Source organism: Lutjanus erythropterus, chromosome 20 (assembly GCF_056507025.1).
Source record: "Lutjanus erythropterus isolate fLutEry1 chromosome 20, fLutEry1.hap2, whole genome shotgun sequence".
Taxonomy (NCBI): domain Eukaryota; kingdom Metazoa; phylum Chordata; class Actinopteri; order Lutjaniformes; family Lutjanidae; genus Lutjanus; species Lutjanus erythropterus.
The window spans coordinates 8,326,567-8,351,296 of NC_139336.1; the positions used below are offsets into that span (position 1 = coordinate 8,326,567).

Here is a 24,730-nt window from a genome sequence, read left to right on the forward strand (position 1 = left end):
CTTGTGCCCTGCATAAAATGATAAAATTCCACACACCCAAAGCTGCCACGCTTTAGGTGTCAGTCAAAACATGGCAGCTGCAATAGCATATAATGTGTGGATTTCATGCCTGTAATACTAGCAGCATTACAGACCGTGTGTGCTGGTCATGTGTGAAAAAGCATTTCTGCTCTTCAGCAGCCTCCACCAGTCAGCCCGGAGAATTTATGACCACTTGGTTGCTTTCATTCTCTCCAAGAATTTACAGGACACTTGCCTTCCTACCCAGTCTCTTACCCAGTGTGTTGCAGAGAAATAAGTCTTTCTGATGAAAAACTGTGAAAGGTGCCCCACTGCAACTGCTGAGGTGGGACCATGGACTGGATAGATGACGAGTGGGTCAGAAATACTGGCATACTATTTTCTCAGCAACATTTTAAAAACTTCCTTCTGGGGAGCATCGTGCTTGGAACCCGTGCCATTTTTGTGGAAATACTTTTTAGATCTTTTGTTTGGCATTTCTGCTTTATTCTACAGTTCACAGTGAAATCAACGTGACATGACAAAGGCCCCAAGATCAATTTGAGTCTTTGATGTTGCACTTATACTCTAGTGTATGACTGGTTTCACATGTACCCTCTCACAATCTGTACATCACTGCTGAAGACAAATACAATGACAGCATTGATTTTGGTACGAAAATCAGTTTAAAATCTGTGCATATATAGTCAGGGTTTTTTTTCCAAACACATTACACATATTAGAAAATAGCTACTGAAAACGTGAAAAGACAAACTAGAACTGTGGAATTAGACTGTTGTTCATGATTTCTGTGCTCAGAATTTTTTGGGGGACCTGAAATATGGCTCAGTGACATGTCTGAGCCATGGTCCCCCAATATTATATAGGCTTGATGAACTGACTCACAAATAACGGCCCCCACTCACCTCACCCTCCCCAGCTGTCGGTTACAAATGTACCTTCAGTGATCCTCTCAGTCCCAAATGAGCCAGCAGTTACTGCTCGTTTCACTTCCAACAACTCAATGTTGACGAAAAATACCATCCTCTTGCAGAGTGAGAGGAATGAGGTGATTCTCAAAAGACGGGTCACCTTCCTCTGGCTCTGGTGAATCAAACATGTCTGTAGTCCTGTAAAGCACTTAGATGGAGCGTTTATGTTTCAAGTCATTTTGAGGGGGTAGTGGTATTTGACAGTTGAGACAGTGGAGTGGACATGTCCCCAGCATTTCAGAGCAAAAACAAAAATCATAATTTTTTCATGATTTTGAGACCTAATTTTACATATTTGGTCATTTTCTGGCTTAACTCTCTTGGAGGCATGTATGGTAGATAAAACATGATAAAATGCCCCTTTAGGATGCCCCAGTGTCCAAGACGATGTTCCCTTTAGAGTGGCATTCCACTGGGGAAACGTAGCATCTAGGGTGCCTTTCTGATTGAGAAAATTTATTAATAAATTAAATATTTAATCATTGCCTGTGTGTGTTTTGTTACAGAGGTTTGGTAGTTGTTGTACTTTGTACTTTACAACAAAAAACATCCTGATTTCCCAGATAAAGTGATGTAGGGGATTAGTAATCTTTATAAGACACTGTGCAATCCACTCAGGTTTAAAAGCAAACAGTCACATAAAAGTCTCATCATGTGTGAGAGGTTACACTGACAGTTCAATTAGAAATCCCTGACTGAGCGGAGAGCAGAGAACCAGCTTTTTCTCATACTCTGAGGAAATCATTATCTTCAGCTTCAAGCTTCATATTTGTTAGATTCTCTCCTATTTTACATTGTACTGCTACAAAGAAACATGTGACAATAGAAATGGTTACCTGATTAATTTTGTCTTATTATCAAGTCTGTTTTTCTTTTTTGTAACGGAGCAGGGCAGTTAGTACAGATAATAAAACACAGATGTCTTGCAAACACAACTCATGTGTACATACTGTGAGATGATGGAAGTGGGGATGGGATGGAACTGATTAAAAAGCATTCAAAAGTTGAATTTTAGTGACTACACAGATCATATTCATTCACCTTTGTTTCACTCTATATTTCTCCCCTGGTCTTCCACACCCCCTTCACAGTGGCTCTGATGGGAAAGCCTTTAGGTTTGCAGGTATTTGGTCATAAACCAGTTAAATAAGCACAAAATTTAATGGCAGTCCACCTAATAGTTGTTGAGACATTTCACTCAAAACCACAAACGTCCAGGTTGTGCAAGAGGAAAAGTTAATAAATCCTCTGGGAACCATGAATGTCTGTACAATGTGCTAATCCATACTTGCTGCAATGACAGTTCACAGTCAAAACTGGCCAAACATTTCAGTCAATCTAATAAGTATATTTCAGTCCTGGACCAAAGTGGTGGACTAACTGATGGACTAGCTGACAGACCAACTGACACTGCCATCCATAGAGCCATGCCGCTATCATGCTAAAAATCCACTGAGTACGACCTCAATGACTCCTTAAGACTCATCATGGTAGCTCTGGTTAAGGTATGATTAAACCTGCAATAAGTAATTAATTGAAACAAAACAACAGTTTTAAAAAAACGTTGTAAAACTTTATAAAAGTTGTCAGCAGCTGTCAACACCAGCACAGTGGTGTCTGCTCCTCTTCCCTCCATGTGAAGCAGTGTCAATATATTTAAACCTGTAATTTTACCTTCTCCACTGTCCTCTACAATCCCTCTACAGTACCTGAACACCTCATGGTCGTTGGGGTGATTATGATAGTGACTGTTATTACACGGTGTCAACAGTGTGCTATTGTTGGCCTTGTATCATGCTGTTTGAACCATGCTGTGTATCCAATTCAACCCTGTCCTATACACTGACCTTCATGAAATACATGTTGTTTGATCTCCCAGATGAAACAGCCCAAAGCAACATGAATCGTTGTGTGTGTGCGTGTAAGTCATAATGTGTATGTGTTGATGTTTGCATGCATTTCCATGTACTTTTCATGTATGGATGAGTAAATGTGTTTATTGTGGGGTTGCTGTATTTTTATTGTCGAAGCCTTTCCACTCATCTTCTATATTTATAGTTTATAGAGTTTTACCTTTCAATTCAATAGGCTTTATGCTTTATGCTTTATTGGCATGAATGTCACATAAACAATGTTGGCAAATGATCAAGGATAATACAGTTAATAACATTAAAAATAAATGTCCCTAATTAGCTTTTTACTCCAACATGAATACAATATTATCTTACAAATGTAAAACCATATTGCTTATTTCATATAAGAGGTTTTCTGTTTAATATTTGTCTGCACCCTAGACCGTGGGTTCTCAACCTTTTGTAACATAAGGCCCAGTGATGATTGGAGAAAATTTCCGACGACCGATTTCCCAATTAAACGAGACAAAAACATTACATTACAAAAAGAGAGAAGAAAATAGCTCCTTTATGAGCATCATTTTCTTTGCTCTGAGCTACAAGAGTTACAGCCATATGGCTGGCTTTTGACTGAGTTGTTAATGTTGTGATAACTTTCTGCTGCGCCTGGAGCCTGTCCCTTTTCCTAAAGAAATATTGTTTTGGCTTCCCAACACATCCCAGGTGCTTTGTGCCTCTGGAGCGTCAATGATTTTAGCATCTCCTTTTACAGGACATTCGCAACACTGTGTTTTCAGCTTAGCGTCACTGCCTGCCAATATGAATCCAAATTTAATGTGTTCAGGGTCATGTTTCCTCACCACATGCTTTAGAGCTTTTATTGGTACAGGGTTGTCTCCCACATCACTTTTTCTTTTCAAACAACAATCCCCTCTGTGTCACTGCATACAATGGAACATCAGCTATAGTAGCTAACAGTGGCAAAACATGTATGTCTTTACCTGATGATGTGTCGTGATTGGCATAGTAATATTCAAACATCATTAAAATTGTACATTTTAATTTACCATTTTTATTTATATGAATTCTTGAGCACATTTAGATATGAAAATAACTAGCGTTGCAAATTACCAAAGAAAGAAAAAACAATTTAATCTAATCAAGCCCAAATGAGGCCTGAATGTCTGTCCCAGACAAGGTAGTTTTCAAACACCTGAAACTTTTATTTCATCTTTTATCTACAATTAAGAATGTTTCTTTTTTTTTTCTAACTTCAGACTGTTTTAATAATGGTATTTGGCATTATATAATGTTATCATGCCAAAAATATTCATCCTTTTTTCATGGTTTGGCTCACTTTGTCCCAGTGAAGGTAAATCATCATAGAAATATATATTTAGACAATAGTGTGCTTCCAACTTTTCCCAAAAGTTCGAGTTTGTCTCTTTCCTGTTTCAACATGACAGTTCCCCTCATGCACAAACCCAGGACCATAAAGAAATGGCTCTACCAGTTTGGTGTAGAACTTGACTGGGTGCACAGAGCCCCGACCTCAGCCCTGAATGTGTGAATCACAATGAAAGAAGGCAGCTTAATCAGAGCTGGTTCTCTTGTGACAGCCTGTCACTCAACTCATTTTTGCTTATTGATAACTCGCAAATTAAGATAATCAAACCAGACAGGAAGGCCCATCTGGGATCGACCTCCATAACAACCTGCTCTGTTTCATGCACAGTTAAATTTCTCTGTAGATTTATTAGATTTTCCTTTTTCTATTTTACGAATGATTGACAAGCTGATATTTATAAATCTTAGATTTTGTGGGATGAGCAGAGATTAAGGTTAAATAGGGCAGAGATTAAGAAAAATTTCACTTTGATCAAACCTCAGACTTCACTTTGATGAACAAAAGAATAAAGTCAGTCAGCCTCAGTTGTTCTGACTTGAATATATGCGCTTAATACAACAGATATCTATAAACAGAGAGGATATTGATATAGCGTGTACACATGGGCACAGTTCACTTGGTTTCATACAGTATGTCTGACGTCATGCAGAATAACGTATCATCAGGACACTAGACAGGAGGGCGCTACGTTACATAAGCAACCATGTCAATGTCACAACAGCGGTTAAGACTTTATCCAGTGTTCAAGATATCTGTGTGCCAGACAGGCTGGCGCTTCTAAGACAAAACATGAAACACTCTAATCTGAAGGACACTGAGTCCCCTCAGGTCAACCACATGTCAGGCTTAATTATATATCAAGTACTTATTAAAGTTGTCTTTACTCATTCATTCTTAAACACACAGTTTTCTAAATCAGCATATTCTGATCCTATGTTGTCATCCTTATATGCATGCAGTACGATGTAGCCTGAGTGCATTCAGTCGTTCATTTGTGCACAGTCTCTACGGTGTACAGACATGCAAGAACTATCAAATCAGCTGCTGGCAGTTTGTTATTTGCTTGGATGTAATGAGAAGAAGATGTTGACTGTAAAGCAAGTTAATTTTAATACGAAACAAGGTTTGCATGGAGGCAAGGCAATTAAAACCTGCTCTCTCAGTTTGGTGTAGAACTTGACTGGATGAATAGAGCCCTGACCATGCAAAACCTGCAAATATTTATGGAATGAACATATATGTCCATGATCCTTTCGCCATGTTTTGTATTTCAGGTGTTTTAAATGAGCAATATGTAGCACTTCCATGTGCAAAAATGACTAGAGCAGAACAAATAGTGAGTTGGAACCACAGACTGTATAGTAGGAGACAGTAAATAGGATTTCAACCTATTTCATATGCGATCTATGGTTGAAGTGAGTTGTTTCCCCCAGCTTCCTGCTCCCAAAAGCTGGGAAAGCTCTGCAGGCTGCAGGAACACTGCAGGATCACAAAACAAGCACAACATTGAAAACTGACAATAACAAGAGAGGAGGAGTCCTCCACTATAAGTTGATCAACTTTTAATAACTGTCAGTTGTCTATTAATGTGAAGTTAAGCCAGTTTACCCGAAAATAAAATCCCACTGCTCTGAAAATACACACTCCCGACTTTGAGTTGAATGACTGCCCGTCTCACTTCTGTCAAACATCTACACCTTATAAAAAATTATTAATGATTCCCTAAAACTCACAAACACACACTTACTCATTTGATGAACATTCAGCATTAGTTTGAACTCAATTTAATGTGAAACATTCAAACAAAAACAGTTGTTCTAGCCCATAAAAGAACTTTCAGAGGGGAGCACCACAGCTGCAGCGTTGATGCCATAGAAGCCAGTATTTCAACTTAACATGTTTCATTGATCTCTGATTACATATTGTGATCATTTTATGATTTATTACAGTAAATATATTACAGATTTCTCTTTAAATGCAAAAGCAAAAAGTCCTTCATAACCATCGCTCTGTGCTACAGCAGCTATAGAAATCCCTTACAAACTTGTAAGAACCCCAAGAACTATTTGAAGGCATAAAGATGCAGGAAATACAGAAATAAAACCACAATTTTTATTATGAGAGTCAAAATGTACATGCTCAGGTTAAGGCAAAACAACTGGAGTACATGTAGGTGGACTGGCTGCTGCTCTGTGCTTGTATTCAAGTGTGTATGTATGATAGTGAGTCAGTGTGTGTGTGTGTGTGTGTGTGTGTGTGTGTGTGTGTGTGTGAGAGAGAGAGAGAGAGAGAAAGAGAGAGAGGGAGCGATAGAGGTGCATGCACAAGGAAACAGAAAAAGAGAGAGGACATTAGGAGGAAAAGATATGTAGCAGCAGGGCTTTAGGGCTCGGCAGCAGGAAAGGAGGTGATAATTCAGAGCCCTGCTGCTCCTCCATGTGAGCCAGAAAGCCTCTGTTGGAGTCGACCCCCACTGCTAACCTCACACTGTGGCAACACATCCTCAGCATAAATATTAATCTTTCTTAGAATGATCTGCCTGTGATTGTGCTGAAAACAAGCTGAGAGGTTTTGTGTTTTGCATCTCCTCATTGTCTCTCCCTCGGCTCGTGCCTGTGGTTTCAGCACATCCCAGCGGTCACATCCTCCGTCCTTACAAAACACCCCTCCACCCCTCCCCTCTCCCACCATCATGTAATTGCAGCCCAAAGGCCAAGTCAGACCGATAAGCTAATTAATTAAGGATAGGTCACAAAGCAATTCTCAATCATTAATTCTGCTCTGACCCCATTTGGGCCTCAATATAGAGCAAATGAATGTTGTTTGAGAGACAACAAAATGTATTACAGCAAATAACAAGAGTAAATATTGCTTTTGTCAGCCTGTGATCGCTTAAATTTAAAGGTTTACCACGATTTCAGGAGGTCAGTAAACTGATCATGGATGTAATGACATAAAACAATAAAAGAGAAACAACATAAATAATAGATTTGTCAGCAGGACTGCACATACAGTACAAAATCTGGAAAAGTTCTCCCTGAAACCTGAAAATATTCAAAAATAAACCCCTGAAATTCCAAATCTGCGGGTGCTCAAAGCCGAAAGCCAATGTACCGAGCTGAATCTTAAAGGGATAGTCTGAATTATTTGTAGCAGTGTTGTTTCAGGTGCATATTTATAGTGTTTTACCTACAGGAAATTCCAGACAACCTGCTCCCAGTTTGAGCAGCAGAAAGGACTTCCAGCACCAAACCTAAAGAATGTACTGTCATAGACTGGGTCAGCAGCAAGATGCATTTTAGCCACTTAAAAAAGTCCCATCTGAAAAAAAAAATCAGTATCAGTTTAAATGTACACTATATTTAGAATATGTTTCATGAGCCAAATATCACCCTATCTCACTCAACAAAACTCCACTGGTGAAATCAGTCATTTTACTTGGCAGAACTTAGGAGTTGCAGGTCTACTTCTACCTTGATTGGTTAGCTAGTTTGTATTACTGATTGACTTCCAAACTAAGCTTTTAAAACACTGAAGTCACACAACAAAGTTTTTGCCTGTGGTGTCTCATTTAGCAAAAGAAGACTGATATTTAGCTTGTATAACAGTGGTTTTCTGTTGGAAAAGGCTGTCTGACAGCAAGGTAAAGCAATGAAAATATTATTAATATAGCACACACATAAACTAATATGGATTTTTTTTACATGTGCCTTTTTTAGGTGGCCAAAGTATGTTTTTTGCTGCTGATCCTGTCCACAGCGGTACATCGCTTAGCTGCGTACTTCTCATAGTCCTGCAACTTCAAACTGAGGTGTACCAAACACCATCTACTGTAGGTAATATAGTATAATTAAATTAATATATGGACTAGTAGCTCATGCAACCTCACTTAAAATAACCTGAATTATCTCTTTAAGATGTTCTGTTTTCATCATCAAGATGAATCCTGCAACTTTGAAAGTTAATGCTTCCCAAAGATAAAGACAAATTTAATTGAGACTTCCTGTGTTGCAGTAGCAAGGTACTTTTGGATGCTCTAAATCAAATCTGCCTGCTTGCATACACAGTCATGCTGGATTCATTGTATTTTCTGGAGGTTTTACAGAAAAGCATGGGCAACAAACAACAGAAATGGAATTGGATTCCCACCGCTTGAAAGGACAAACATGTCTGAGACTGAATTAAAAGAATTAGACATTTTGTGAACAATGGCTGAATGAATTCCACTGGCCTGAATTGAATGATAAACAGGCTCGGACAGGGTGTAAATTATGCCACACAAATTTAAATCCAGCTCAGTAAAAATTAGTTTTTACTTTACAACAAGGCTGAAGAATTTCATATCAAACGTGTACTGAGCGTAGTGTGTCTGAATGTGTGAATCAGGATGAAAGAAGGCAGCTTAATCAGAGCTGGTTCTCTTGTGACAGCCTGTCACTCAACTCATTTTTGCTTATTGGTAACTTGGCAATTAGGATAATCAATCCAGACAGGGAGGCCCATCTGGGATCAACCTCCATAACAACCTGCTCTATTTCATGCACAGTTAAGTTTGTTCAGATTTTCCATTTTCTCTTATAAATGACTGACAAGCTGGTTTATAAAGCTTAGATTTTGTGGGATAAGCAATAAGACAGTTTTATTAATCAGGATACTTTGTGACTATGTTATCATCCTCATATGTATGCAGACTGCACAGTGACCATCAGAGTATATGATTCACTCTCCCCAACTGGAAACACAAATGTGCCATACTTTTGGCAACACAGTCACAACGACATGCTTCGTGTTTGGGCTGCTTTTCTGTTGACAGGCTGGTGAGGAAGTAGATGTAGTTGAAAAAAGCAAAGTATCTGTCAGCCTGGTGATAATATCAAGATTATTGATATCCAGATTTCAACTCTGCCAGCCATGAGCTGGTCCTGTTGCAGCGATGCTTGTATGAGTGTGATTTCTAAACCAACAGATCGTGCCTGCCAACCAGTCGGCGCTCTTCTGCACTGATAAACATTGATAATGTCCAAGACGACTGCAGCAACAGTCTGAAGCCAGGAGCTGAAATATGTCTGCGTACAGCTCATCATGGATCGAAGCAAAGAGCAGAAAGAACATCATTGATTGGAGAGAGCTCAGGAGCAGAACGAGTACTTTATAAATACTTAGACAGTGTGCATGATGAGGAATTATAGAGCCTGTATAAACAAAGCCTCACTGAAGAGCTGTTTGTTCACATGGGCGCCATATTGGTAACATCCCCAAGCAGCAGGTTTGTGACTATAACAAGACAGAGGGAGTTGTCTGAATCTAAAGTCAGTAATACTACAGTTTGTAAAGCACCAGTGGATGTTTTGCTGCCCTCTGGCTTCAGGGGACAGAAATGAGTCCATTATGGCTTTAAAACACAAAGGTTTGGTTTATACTTCTTCATATTTACACTGATGTTTGAATTATGGGGGAGCTAAGGGGAGATCGGCTCCCCTGAAGAGGACAATGCATCATAATTTCTGAACATTTATCTTCATTAATTAACACAATGTTTTGCATGCTGTTTGTTCTTTGTGCCACCGGGGCAGCTGCTCTGTCCATGGTTCTGACACAGAGTGGAGAAGGTCAATAGACAGACCGCCGCATGTCACTTCAGTTCCTGTCCGACTTTTCCTGTAGCAAATATAACTTTCAGCCCTAATTCTGTTTCCCCTTGATTATAACAATCCACAAACAGATGGGAAATGGCAGGGAAGGGAGAGAGAGAGAGTGTGAGAGAGAAAGATGCAAGCCGCAAAACAGCTGATTCTAGATGCCTGTGATACCTTATGTAAAGTCCTCTCATGTAAAAACAAATGTCTCAGTGAGTTAATTTTGAGTCAAGAACTCTTCACATTAATTTTACATCCACAAAGATCAGATGGTGATGTTGATGCTGACACTCAGCTCTATAAAAGCCTTAAAAGCCTCAAACAGCGAAGAAGTCTCTTAATTTCTCTGCAGTAAACACAAGTTTGCTGAACAATGTGTGATGTGAGCAATCATGAAGAGAAAACAGTTTCGTGATTTTGTTTGTTGTTGTTTTTTCTGAATATTAAATGTAGGCTATTCTTTGATTTTGAAACAGTAGCCTTATATTTCTGTTGTGTAGCCTCTGCAGAATGTTACTGACAGTATTAACTGTCTGCAGTAGTGATAGTACAATGTCTGTCATAATAACCCTGCAACTGACCACGCAATCCCATGTTTGCACATGTGCTTGACTGGAAAATAGGACCCTGAAAGCCACTGTGCCATTCAAGCCCTGCTTATACTTTTGCTGAACTGTTTTGTATTTATTTATTTATTTATTTTTTTTAACAAAAGAAAATACTAACTGGTCGGTTTGGCAAGCACGTCTGGCCAATCGCCCCCTCACCTCTTGTTAAAGAGCTTTGCACAGCCACCTCCCCTGAGCTTTGAACCATCTGAGACTGTCTCCCACACAGTGGATTAGACAGTCTGCAGTCTGCAGCTGCATTTTCACAAATTAAACAGGACATAGGTTTTGAGTATTTCAAACTAAATCATTTGATACATTAAATATAAATTGCATTAAACTACTTGAATGTAAATGCTAAGAAAAAACAAATATGTCTTGTAGAAACGATCTCAATCTGTATTCATTAGTCAAATGTTTAATAAATGTCATTAACCATTAGCAGCAGAGATGCTTTGTGTTTCAACATATCATGTTCTAACTATAAGGTCATGTATTTTCTGCCTGCATATTGTAAATCAGTAGCCTTGTAGGTAATCAGGTAATTGCCTAACATTAAATTCTGATCCAGTCACAGATATTGATTCTGTTTCTAATAATAATTCCTGATGCATGAAAGAATTTCGCAGATGTGGCTGCTCTCTGAGCAGTAACACACAGACACACCGATCTAAGAGGGCTGAGAGAAACTGTTGCAGTGATAAGCGATCATCTATCCCCTTGATGAAGTTGATTAGCAGTCCTAAATTGCGATAAAAGCAGGGTCGATTCCACTCATTGGCGATGCGTTCTGAATGAGATCAAGGCTGCTTTGAGCCTCATCATTGAGCAGCGGACAAAATCTGACTGCACGGCTTCGACACATTTCTTTTATGGTTTGTTTTGTCAATGAGTGACTCTTATTTCTCCATCTGATGGAGGATTATTAGCAATTGAATGTGATTAAATCAGAACATATTCACCCTCGGGAATACAGGTACCTGTGGAGAGTGCCAGTGATGTAGTAAATATGTGTGTTATCGTCACTTCCCGGCGTTGCAAAGACCCTCTTAAAGTTTACATACAGGAGACCTTAAGGTTCTGACAGCTGGGAATCGGTGATGGAATTGAGAAGCTAGTTTACTGGGTGTTTCTAAGACTGTAATATTACAACATGGCAAAGGTACACTTGTCCTGTCTGTAGGCCTCAGGTTTTAATACCAGGCTCTGCCCCGACAGGTCAGACACAATCTGTGCCACCATCATGTGCAATCAATTTTTACAGCGTTGGCATGGCAATCTTTCCTCTTCTTTATTTTTTTGGGATTTTCTTCGTCCTGTTTTTGTGTTCAGAGAAAAGGGCTTAAAATCCCTGCAAGAGGAAATAATGTCCTCATTTGTTTGCAAACACAGGCAGAGTGCAGGGATGTAACAAATCAAGGAAATCTTCTTTACTTTAGTAAGAATCTATTTTTACTTCCCTTCATCATGGTAAAAGAGATGGAACAGGTTTCTTTTAAAAGAATGATCTTAACATCAGGTTCAATCACTGTCTTTTCACTGAGCTTTCATCCATATCTTATAGAGATGGTAACCACTGTCTGGGTTCCAAGTTGGTCTTCAATGTTGCATGTAAACGGTCCTCTTGAGCTTTCTTTCTTTCTTTCTTTCTTTCTTTCTTTCTTTCTTTCTTTGATAAAAGACTTTCATGCTGCACCATATTCCATTTGTTTAAACACAGTGAGTAACTTTTGGTCATTGTCATTGTCATCTTTCCCTTTTTCTCAGCTGTTTGCTGACTGACAGTTTGAAAACTCTGGAAAAAAGCTTCTAAATGAACCTGAGTTAAGATTATTTTGTCAAGTGATGCAGATCATATGTAGGGCTGCAGGTAATAGTTTTATTATCAATTATTAGTGACAGTAATATTGTACACATTTTGTTGAGCTGTGTACTTACTCTGTACCAAATATTCCCAACAATGTTCAAATATGGAAAAATACATAATTCATTCAACCTAATGGTGCATCTCCACCTGGTTACTAGCTAGTTGCTGGTTGCTATAACTTCCTCCTGAAAGTTGCTGGATTACTTCATCCATGAACATGATTTCAGAGTCAAATCAGATAGATTTTTATCAACTATGGCGGCTGTGTAAAAGTGAACATAACAACTCCCATGATCCATGATGATGATTAGCAGCAGAAATTACATATTGTACATTTATTCAGCCAGATGCTTTTAAGACTGGAGACATGTTTCTTATTGTCATTTTTTGTCTTATTAAAAAAAACATGACGCTTGTGATGTTATGGGGTTACGTTATCACCAGTTGACTCAACTGGCTCCTCTGTTTTAAACATCATGATCAGTATAGTTCCTCAGAATTTGCTATTTGTGTTGGTAGGTGACAACTACCTAAACATGAAGTGATTCACAAGGCTGAGCTTGGAGTTTTAAATTCATGACGGCGCCAGTTTTAAATTGGGAGCGACAGAGAAATTTTAGTGATTGCTCTCAATCTCAAGAATAGAGAACAGCTCTGCATTCTGCTGAACAATATTATTGAAACTGCCTCTCCAGCAGAGATAACATTACATCTCTCTCACAAAGCAGGCTCTCTCTCTGCAGGGAGACTGTCTCTCTTTCCCGCGCTCTCTGTCTGATTTGTGGTCTCTCCACATCTTTTTATTTTTTGTCCAGTGTTGGTTGCATGGCCTCTCCAGCCCTCTGTCCTTCCCCCTGAAGATGTCCCCCAACCCTACAGGTTAAACTTTCTGAAACTTTCAAAAGTCCTCCTCCTTCCCTCTCCTGCAGTTAGTGGATTTGGTTGTCCAGATTCACACAAATATCACAAACAAAACAAATTAAACAAATAAAATTTGAAATAAGATGTGCATGTTTGTCAAGGAGAGGTTGCTTAACTTTTTTGTTGGTGGCAAATAACACGAGCTCCAAGATCTTTAACTAAGCCTTTTGTTAACATAGTTCAATACTACTGCATTGATTATCAACGGCAACATCGTTTAACTGGTATTGTTTTCACCATGTGAGTCTCTAGCCCTTTTTACACAGACAGCGTCTCTATGCTGTGGTTGCTTTTTTACACTGAACCAAAAACGGCGCTATGATACTGCAACCATCTTATATAACAAAACAGCTCAGCAGAGTGGTTTTTGTTCAACAAGCTAATAATCTCATGAATTTATCATGTAAAGCTTTGTGTGTGTTCTTGGATAAACAAGCCATCGCTACCTCTGTAATAGTTAAGTTAAGTTAAAAGGTCCATCGTCATGTGTGATGATCTCTAGGGAGATATTTCTTTCCTGCCTGTGTTTGTGTGTGTGTGTATATATACATATGTATACATATATATATATATATATATATACACACATATATATATACATATGTATATATGTATGTATATATATATATATATATATATATATATATATATATATATATATATATATATATATATATATATATATATATATATAATATATATGCTCTCTGTTGATACAGCTGACAAGTCTGTGAAATAAGTATAAAAAGCATAATCATAAACAGCAGTCAACGTGTTACACAACAGCTTGCTGCCGTCTCACCCTCTTACACAGATCTCAATTCAGCTCTATTACTACCTCCGATGGCAAATAAGAGGCGGAACAAATAAGCCTCCCCATTGCATGACTGTAACTTTAATACAGAAGGGTGAGACAGAATAATGGCATAACAATCCCGCTTTGAACAGGCTGAAAGGGGCTCGTGTGAGTGTGTGTATCATCATGGCAAAATGTGGTCCTGGAGACTCCTGATGTGGCAGGAACTACCACAGAAGTGATCTTAGTACTCTACCAGGGGTTTATAATCTGTGTCTGTCTGTGGAAAGAGCAGGTCAACCTGATAACGAGATGCAAGATGTTGTTCAATGAGCGATTTCACATAAAACTAAACTAAACTACAACAAACCTGTACAAACCAGGATGTTCTTTTAAAATTATGTTTAAAATAGACAATGTATGTCTAATTTGTGGCACAATTCAAATGCAGTATATACATATATATTCTTGCCATTCAGAAAGTGTGTGACTTCACCTCTCTATACTGTCTGGTTAATAAAAGTTAGTCTACACCTTCTAGCCATTCAGAACTGAGAATTCTCAGTAGTCAGAGTATAAAAATCTATAATTAATTTAAAATGACATGGTTGAAACAACTGAGAAATATTCTTTGCAGAAAGTATAATACTGCTCTGATTCCATTCAGTGTTAACATAATGAGGAGGTGCTGTTCATTAACCAACCCAACCAGCTCCCTTCAACTCTGGAGTGGTGGATAAATGTAGCACTTTGTTCACTCAGAAAGATGTGAGTATGATCCAGACAGTGATTAGATTTGTCACCACATTGTAAATGTGAAAAGCAACTCTGATAAACTTGTGTAGAGAACAGTTTACGAACTACTGCTCGGGCTGTTTTCAGATTTCACACTCACTCAGCCGTTTGTTTCTCTGAATTGCCGCAGACCCTTTTCTAAAACCACAGAGCGGATCTTTTTTGCCCAACAGAGCCACTCTTCTTCATTTTTAGAAGCCAGTTTGAATCCAGCAGCGTTAGTCATCCCATTTGTTTTTTTGCTTGTTGGCACAAAGAGGTTTCTGACGGCCATGTGGGCCTCTTCAGCCCAGCAGCTCAGCCAGACATTTGCTTGTTTTTTTTTTTCAGGAAGCCTCTGCATAAAAGTCATTTGCAGCGATATTTTGAGCTCTGTTTACAGATAAGTAAGGTGCAGTGGAAGTGCAGTCTGCTGTACTCCACGACCCTGACAGAAGCAGAGTGGTTTTTGTAAGGCAGGAGTTAATGTTGACACTAATGGAGTTTTGATTCAGCAACACACAGAGGAGAATAGTCTCATATCTGCTGGAAAAATGCCTTTACTTACTTTATTTCAACTTTTCTCTACTCTTTCTATTGTTAAATGGAGTCGAGGTTTAGCAGAGATAAAGTGCGTGACATTTCCAGGTCGTAACTCGGCCGGCTTTTGATCCGGCTTTATCTGATTCCCTCTTTATCGATTGGATGTCAGCGGTGGTGGTTGTTGTTGTTGTTGTTGGTCACGGCGATAAAAGTGCCAATCAGCTTATCATGGCGTTTAACAAACCCCGGCCAGAGAATGACCTCAGAGATGGATTGGATCCAACAAAACGGACCAGCTTTACCGGATGTCCATTAACTGTAAAATCATGCTTTTACAGTAAAAGCACCCTCTCTGCGTCCTCGTGCGCCGCCCTCTCAAGCAGACCTCATTAGCAGGAGACTGCAGGTGTTCCACTCCAGTTGAGTGACGACCGATTTCATTAGCTCCCTCAAGTGCCAATCTGCCCTCTAATGCAACTGCCAGAGACAGACTGACTGCTTGCATGCCTCTCGTGTGGTCCCATCGGTTCCCTCCGTGGCGCCCTTGAGCTAAGTAACTGGGACGCGGATGCTTTAGAGGAATTTCCGTGGTAAGCATTGAGGTGATTAAGATTCAGGCAGGGTAGAGCCACAGTTCACCTTGGGCATAAAACAGTTGTTGGCTCTGCTCAGGCCGGGACACCGGGACAGCTACTGCCGATGATACAGATGGACGAAGAGTTGAGGATGAGAGTTAAGGAGGAGGAGGAGGGGAAGCCAGCGCCAGGCCTGTTTCTTCCTCCTGTTTCCGTCTCATACCAACACAGGCAGACACAGAGCCCGAAGCTGTGACTTTGAAGTGGTGTCTTTGATTAAGGAGTTAATTAAAGAAAAGCTGCGTGCTAGCGAGCAGATAACTGAGAAAAGAAAAGGAGCGGGCTGAGAGAGGGAGATGAAAAAAGGAGCAGATATGGAGCAGAGAAGTGATATTGGCAGCTCATCAGTTTTCTGAAGTGGCAGAGTGTTGTTCCTCTGATTGGCAGAGGAGCCAGCTGACACACCGGGGACAGATATGAAAGCTGTAAAATGAAAAAAAAAACAAAAAAAAAAACCTGCCACCCACATGTGTGAACGACACAGTTTCTGCCCCGCTGCAAGCTGTGGTGTGAGCGCCACACAGCTTTAATGATAATGGATGAGGGTAGGACAGCAGGAAGAGGGACGTAGGATGATAATTTATACTTTTGGGATGAGAGGACTGATGGTTAGTTCAATGTATGTAGGTGTAATTTATGTTCTTGTTCTTTTTCTGTCCGCCTGATCGCTTCCCTGCCCTCGTCTCCTCTCTAACCCGCCTCCTGCTCCCCTGTCACCTCTGGGTCTTTGTGGTTATCTCTCCCTCCTTCCTCCCAATCCATCACTTCTTCCTCCTACTCTTCCTGTGTTCTCCTCCTCCTTCCTCACATCTTTTCCTCCTTCCTCACAACCTCCCCATCACATCTCCTTCACCCTCCCCCTCCAAAAACCCCTCCTCCTCCTCATTCCTAACTCTTCCTTTTTTTTCATCTTATTCTTGTCATTCTTTTCTCATTTTCCCCTCCTCCTTTCTACCCTCTTCTTCTTCTTCTCTATCATCTTCTCCCCACCACTCCATTTTCTATAAAATCCTATATCACAGCTGGTGCCATCATTCTCCCTGACCTATTCTTCACCTCTTTGATTTTCTTCCCCATCATCATTTCCCTCTCACTCCATCACCCAAGAATTGAAAAATAAAATCATTTTCTATAAAAATACAATAAATTAATTTTAGAGGAGAAATCAGTAATATATCTACTGTAGTAAATCAGAAAAATTACCGTGACCATCCTCCTGAAATTTCCATTCCAGGTCTGAATGACTGTTATTGTTCGCCCATTTCATGTTAGAGTTCAAACTAATGCAGAATGTAGTGGGCTTTTGTTTTCATTGACAGACTATTGACTGTTATAAACAGCTGATCAACTTACATTTTAGGATTTGTCATCACTTGTTATTTGCACTTGTCTTGCCCTCCTGTGGTGTTCCTGCTGCCTGCCTGAACTTCCTCAAGCCTGGGCAGGAGGGGGAAAGGGGGAAGGGGGAAACAACTCGTAGTTGTTACATATTGCTTCTTTAAAAAATATATATTTAAAATGTAGTCTCTATCTCCTGTCTTTTTCTTTTCCAGCCTGGGTTTTATAAAGGTGTGGCAGGCTCTCAGGTGACCCTGTCTAGCCTGGTGAACCAGTCGCGGGCCATGCTGGAGGAGCAGGCCCGCCACTTGCTGACGGAGGCGGAGCGGCAGACCATGGGCTACTACGTGGAGGAGTACCGGGACGGACACATCGGTGTGGAGCAGCTAGTCGTGGCGCTGTTCGAGCTGCTCAACACGCACGCAAAGGTAAAGGCTGAAGAGGGTTGAGAAAAAAAAAAGATCAAAAGAGAACCAGTTTCCTTTTATTCAGAACTCTGTACTCTTGTACTGTCTGCATGTGTGATCGCTGTGAGCTTTGAATTGAAGTTGTCTGAGCTCTTCTGAGATTTATGCCCAAGTCTTTTTACCCCCAGTGCTGTTTTGTTTTTCCTTCCTCCCCAGCTCTTAAAAGTCTTTTGATTTTCTCACAGTCTGCAGTAGTTCACCTTGTAAAAAACACAATAAATCAAAGGGATTTTATTTCCAATTTCTCAAGTACACGGCTGTATCATACACCCACAGAAAGCTTTTCCAGCTGCCTTGTACTGTATGTACAGCTTTTGTACAACTTTCTTACTGGATGGGTTGTTTTTGGTTTCGTTTTTGTGAATTGTACAAAAATACAAGAGGAAGTCATCTAAAATTTGAGTTCGATTATGGTGCAAATATGAAGGGTAACTTTGGTATTTTTCAACCTGGACCATATTTACCCATGTTTTTGTGGAAATAACTAATGGGGTCAACAAATTTTGAGATCGGTCCGGTATTGAGCGAGACTGCTGCAGCCGTCAGCTGTGAAGTAGGCTGCAGTGTAATCCTTATGAGCAACTGGAAGCCATGAAATATCCATTAAAAGTGCTTGTTTTGCTGCTGACAGGCTCAGATTCTGACAAAGCTATGGAGAAGATCCCTACAGAGACACACCTCTATTAAAGGTCCAGTGTCTAAAATTTATGAGCAGAATATGGCAGAAATGCAGTATATTATTTATTAGTATATTTCATTAGTGTGTGCAAACTGGTCCTCCTCCAGATCAAATATATATGTATATATTGTGTTTGTAACCAGAAACAGCAGATTAGCTCTTGCCATTAGACTCCATTTACAGAAACTGTAATTTTCTCTTCACCCCCATTAGTCACTTAGACATAAAAATAGGTCCAGGCTGAAACATACCAAAGTTAACCTTTAATCCTGCCACATGAATGACTAAATAACTCAGTATAATGATTTAAAGTAATTTTATTGTTTAAATCACCATAAAATACAGTTTTGCCCAGAATGAAGGAGCTCCAGAGTTATGAATGGGACCATCGCTGCTATTTCTTTTAACAGTTGTATTTGTATTAGGACACATGATTTATAACTGTTGTTGACACCAAGCATTTTGACACTGTGGATTAACTGATTATAAGTTATAAACACACACATTTCCTTTCTGTTAAGAACAGGTTCAGGCTCATGGTCGAGCTGTCAGACCGTTTCTGTGTTGCTTATATTGAAATTCAACTATCTTAGCAACTGTCAGATAAATGTTGATCAGGGTTGATTTAAATGTGGACAGACGCATTTAAAGGGATAGTTTAGATGATTTGAAGTTAGATTCTTATCTATAGTTAGTGTAGTATCTGAAGTAGATGTTGGTTGACACGCCTCCAGTTTGGAGAAGCAAAGAGTAGCAGCACAGAGGTTAAGTAATGTGCTGGTCAGGGTCAGCAGCAAAATCTGTTTTAGCCATCTAAAAATGATAATCAAAATTGATTTAAGTGTGTGCTGTACTCCACTGTAAACCACTGTCATATAAGCCAGATATCACTGTCTTTCACTCCACCACTCTCTTTTGCCAAAAACAGTAATTATACCTCACAGAACACAGGATTTACTGTTCTACTGCTGCTTTGATAGGTTTGTTTGTTTGTTTGTATTATTGATTGCAAATTAACTTTTGAAAACACTGAAGTTACACAATAACACAAATAAACTAACTGATCCAGGCAGCATTAGACTCCTGTGCTGTGTGAGGTAAAATTATTGTTTTTCCGAAAGAAGTGCGCTTCAATTGGAGAGAGAAATTTCTGGTTTACATAACAGTGGTTTCCCCTCAGAAAAGGCTGTCCAATGGCAAGGCGGAATTGTGAAGATATTCTAAATATAGCACACGTGTGAAGTTTTTAGCCTTTTTAAGTGGCTAAAGTACCTTTTGTTGCCGACCCTGTTGTGTGCAGTACATTGCTTAGCTTCCTTTTTCTCCAAACTGGGGGCAGGTTGACCATCATTTACCATCCCTTTAAAAACCTGTTCAGTTTAAAATATGGGTTAACACTCTGGTGCACTCTGGTAAACTGTGATTTAATCCTGGTTTAAGGATTATTTTAGTTGGTATTAGTCTGTAACATCAAACCATTGCTTCCCCTGTTGTTTCTCCCCCTCTGTACCTTCCTGTCCTCAGTTCTCTCTGCTGTCAGAGGTGCGAGGTCTGGTCACCCCACAGGACCTGGAGCATTTCGACGGGCTGGTGCTGCGACGTGAAATTCAGGCTCTAAAGGCACGTCAGGGGACAGCTGGAGCCACAGCGCTCCAAACAGACTCCCTGTCCATGGTGTCATACCCTGACACGCTGACCTCGTCCTCAGCCAGCTTCATGACCAACACCACCCTCAGCTCTGCTCGGGTAGGCTGGCGTTATTACTGCAGTTTGATAATTATCTGGCTGTTCTTGATTTAATGTGTACACCTGGGTTTTCTTTTATATCTGAGAATTATTGGGTACATGGAAAAATAAAATGTGTCCCATCTGGACAGTTTTGGGTGAAAAAGTTTGCTCTCTTTGCTTAAAATAAATATTCCGTGTACTGCTTTTACTTGAGATTCCAGTCTGGTGCAAATAATTTTGATGGATGCACCTGAGTTTTGCTGCTGTCTGTCTGTTTGAATTATGATTAGTTCCTTCTGTGTTAGACTGTCTGCTCACTCTTCCTTCCTGTTGACTGTGTGTGTGTGCGTGTGAGGCAGGGAGGTTATTGTGATATATTTCCATGGATTATATCAGATTCTGCTGTAGAAAAAGATCCTGCTCTGGTGTGGACTTTGTCGGACTGAACAATGACACGTTTCAGTGCCTTCCTGTTGAGATCGAAAAGTCTTTCGGCTGATATTTGATAGGTTGTGTTTTTCTTCCACCTCAATAACCCCCCCATCACTTCCACCTCACCCCAACCCCCCCCCCCCCCATCCCTCCCCTCTGTAGGAAAGGCTGCTGTGGCTGATAGATATGATGGAGGTAGGACTCACCGCTGAAAGTGATGAATGCTTTCCAACACAAACCCACACATGCAGGATGCACTCTAAACACGGAGATGTAAAGTTCCCTGTGGGAAGATGTGTACCAGACACACATACACATACACTCCGACTCTCACCTTGGTTTGTGGTTTTGCAGTGAATTTGTTTGCAGTGTTTTTCTTCTTTCTCCATTTTGATTTGGATGAAAAATGTGCTGCTTTTAAAGAAAGTGATGTCTCTGTCCACAGTCCTAATGATTCACAGTGTGACTGTACAAGAAGTCTCTGGCTGTTTTTATGGGGGTGAGATCACTGTCATAAAGAGACAAAAATAATAGCTCAATTTGGCAAATATGGTTACTTTTAAATAAGTTTTACAAAAATGTATTTTCAGAAAATGAATGTGCATGCCATCTTTGTAAATAACATCAGGTATGCCATATATTTTGCTCAGAATAATTCAACCAGGGGTTCATTTGCATTGCATTTCCTTCCCCCCTCATGCTTTACTCAATTCTATTATGGAAAACTTTCACAAGAGGAGCTTGTTTAATATAAACTCGGGTGATCTTTGTGTCCTCTTGTAGCAGGAAACCTTTTAGTGAATGGGAATATAAAATTTCATTCAAATGCTAAAATCCTAGAATTGCTCTATAAAGGGTAAAGTAAACCCAAAAATCAAAGATATATATTTTTCCTCTTACCCACAGTGCTGTTTATCCATCTAGATAACTATAATGGAACTAGATAGCACTCGGCATCTAGTGACAGGAATATATTAAGAGGCTGGTGCTTGTGACACTGTTGGATGTAAACATTGATGGTGTCTGAACTGTAACCTGTCATCCATTCATACTGAATCTGCACAGTGATATGGTTGGCGGCTGTAGTTCAGTAGAAAGAAAGTAGTTCCTACATGCTCACAACAAAGTCTGTGGATTATCTTGCATAACCAGGTCATCAATTCTGGAAAGAGCTATATGTTAGCTGCATATTATTAAAACATACTGGCCAGTTAGCTGTATTATTATCCAAGGTGTACAGAGGAGGATTGTTGTTATTTCATGAGCAAGAGACTTTGTCTTTCCGTCCAGCTCAGAAATTGTCTCACATAGCCAGACCTCTCCACAGCACTCACTGCTGAAGAGAGATCAGGCTGTACACATATACATTCTGCTCGAGGAGAAAAACCGTGACGCTAAACCCAAGATGCATCTCTGTGTCAGGAGGCGAACTCTGGCATTAAAATAACTACATCACTGCAAAAGAAAAGGTAGTTTTACATTTGTATTATTAACGTCCCAGGTGTTAATTTGTTGTTTTCAAGTTGTAGATTGCAGCTTGGTGGTTGTTCTTGTTTCTCGAGTGCTCTCTATTAGCTAAAGGGTCCATTATCTGAAGAAAGCTGGAAGAGCCCCGATCTAGACAGATGAGTAGCACTACAAGTAAGGGGAAAATATGTATTTTTGATTTTAGGGTAAACTGTCCCTTTCCAAAAAAAAAATAAAAAAAATACCATCCTACATCCTGTAGCCACTCCTCAGAGTGAAACTTGCTCAAACCATGTAACTCTTCTTCACCACAGAAAAGCACATTAACTTGGATTTAATTCTTGAGAGAAACACTCTGAAATTAGGTATATCAGTTTCTCACTTTACATTTTATATGATTTACTTTTACATTTATTTAAAATTGGGAGACAACTACCCTGACCCGTCCCCCGTCCCCATATGTTCTGGTTAAGTGTTTAACAATATCTGTTGTTTACTGGAAAAGTTTTTGTTCACATCACTTTACACAGGGGCCAACAATTCAAAACCAAACGTCTTTGTATGTGGTAAATTTGTCAGCACGCAAGTGTTTGGTTTTGGATAAAGATGAGTGATTGCTTGTCCACAATCTAACACACATGCAGTGTCTAAGCGGACAGCGGAGATAAGCTGTTGACTGTCTGCAGATTTTTCCACCAAACAGTCCTCCTCATTCAGATGCCTCAGATGGGTTTCTCTGCCTTTTTGCTTTCCCCTCAGAGAAGCGACATTTACGTTTGTCTGTGCATGTGAGCATGTGTGTGTGTGTGTGTGTGTGTGTGTGTGTGTGTGTGTGTGTGTATTTGTCTGCATTCTTCCCGTCTGTCTGTTTGTGCTGTTTTGGACCCATGGGTGACTGCTACCACTGCTGTGTTAAGCAGATTAGAGAGCTGGGTGGGTTTGGGAGGATAACAACACTGAATTTCTGGGCCACAGGTACATAGTCAACTGCATACCAATGCTTGTGCACACACACGTGCACACACACATATCGTACACACGTTATAGAAATAAACATACACACACAGTTGCAGCTTGGATACTCACTTGCTGGCCAAACACAATGTTGGTGTTGGATGATTCTGCAGAACCTCAGATTACATTAAATGACAATGTTGTTTTTTTTATATATCACATTATTTGGAGTAATATCTTTCGATATCAATTTACAGTGTGGTTGATATATGTTTTAGTTTAGGTTTAAAACAACTCTAAAGAAATATCCAGCATTAATTATAGATCTGAAAAAAATATTTAATAAATAAAAGGATTCTGTTTTGCTTTACTATAAAGACTTACAGCAATATAAAAATATCCTTCTGTTGAAGGGAATAATCTTGGTGCATTAATTCAGTGTCTGATTAAGGTAGATGCAACCTTTAACAATGCCAAGGTAATCATGGAGCTGACTTTTTCCAAATGCTAATGAGAAACTTCAGATAGAACAATAATAACATATTCAGATTTGGGTGCATCCCTACTTCTTATCCATACCTGGAGCCAAATGCTAACACCAATGCAGCGCATTGTGTTTTTCTTCACTATTTTGGGTCTGACTGCAGCCTGGCTCAGATCAAACACTGCACAGCCACAGCAGCCATGAAACACCATCGACAACCATCTGTAGGGAGATCAGTAATCACAATTGCTTCCACTGTTGTTGCAGTTTGTCTGTTGCATCCTGTCATGCTCCCCTCAAGTCATTTGTTTCTCTCTACTCAATTCACAGAAAATGCCAAACAATTTATGGTAATTAGGGCTGGATATTGGTTATTTATTGAAATAACCCAGTCAAACCATACCTGAAAACAATCATTTTTGTACCCAGGAACAATGTATGTAGAAAGAAATGACTATTTGAATGGGTTTGTCACAACCAATTGGAAAAAGCATTTATCATTTCAATGTGTGATGGGGCCACTACCACAGCAGCTACAACCCATATAGTCTGTGGTGTGTGAGATGCCACCAAGACTCCTGAAGGCTTCATGTTAAAAAAGGTATCAAATGAAATACTCACTTTGGGGGTACTGGTATTGATAATATTTTTTTAAACAATACCCAGCCCTAGTATTCTTGCACAATGAAATACCATTTAAGGCAGGCGCTGGAACAATGGAAGACAGCAATGAAAACATGGAAAAAAGGTCTGCACACTGTAGCTCCCTTAAGTGCAATTTATTGGCACATCCATAACGTTACGAGCTACTGCTTTTCTTCAGACTTGAGGATGTGCCAATAAATTGCACTCATACAGAATGAATCAGAGCTGCCTAGCTCAGCGTGTTTGGTCTGGATTGTACAACATTTGTCTTTAACGTTGCTCACCATGCCAATTCAGGCGATCATGGCACCTTAAATTCCTGCTGTGAAGTAACCGAGAGACGTGTCAGACTACATGTAGAGCCAGTTATAGCTTGCAGTCTGTCAACAGGCATAACAGAGTCATTGACAATGGCATCTGACGTGTCACGGAGCATGTCGTAGGCGTCCAGCTAGGAAAAATAGTGGCAAGCAGACATTTAAATGTACAACTATCATAGCCTA

At 39.8% G+C, this 24,730-nt stretch overlaps 1 protein-coding gene across 3 annotated transcripts in view; it reads left to right on the top strand.

Annotated features, from left to right (window-relative positions):
* The window catches only part of whrna (whirlin a), a 202,323-nt gene that overhangs the window by 154,866 nt on the left and 22,727 nt on the right, over window positions 1-24,730 (top strand). For all 3 annotated transcript variants that reach the window (XM_084746018.1, XM_084746019.1, XM_084746021.1), the window contains 2 exons: window positions 17,587-17,799; window positions 20,042-20,263. In XM_084746018.1, coding sequence (XP_084602144.1) covers window positions 17,587-17,799; window positions 20,042-20,263 — 435 coding nt within the window. The remainder of the gene's footprint in view (window positions 1-17,586; window positions 17,800-20,041; window positions 20,264-24,730) is intronic.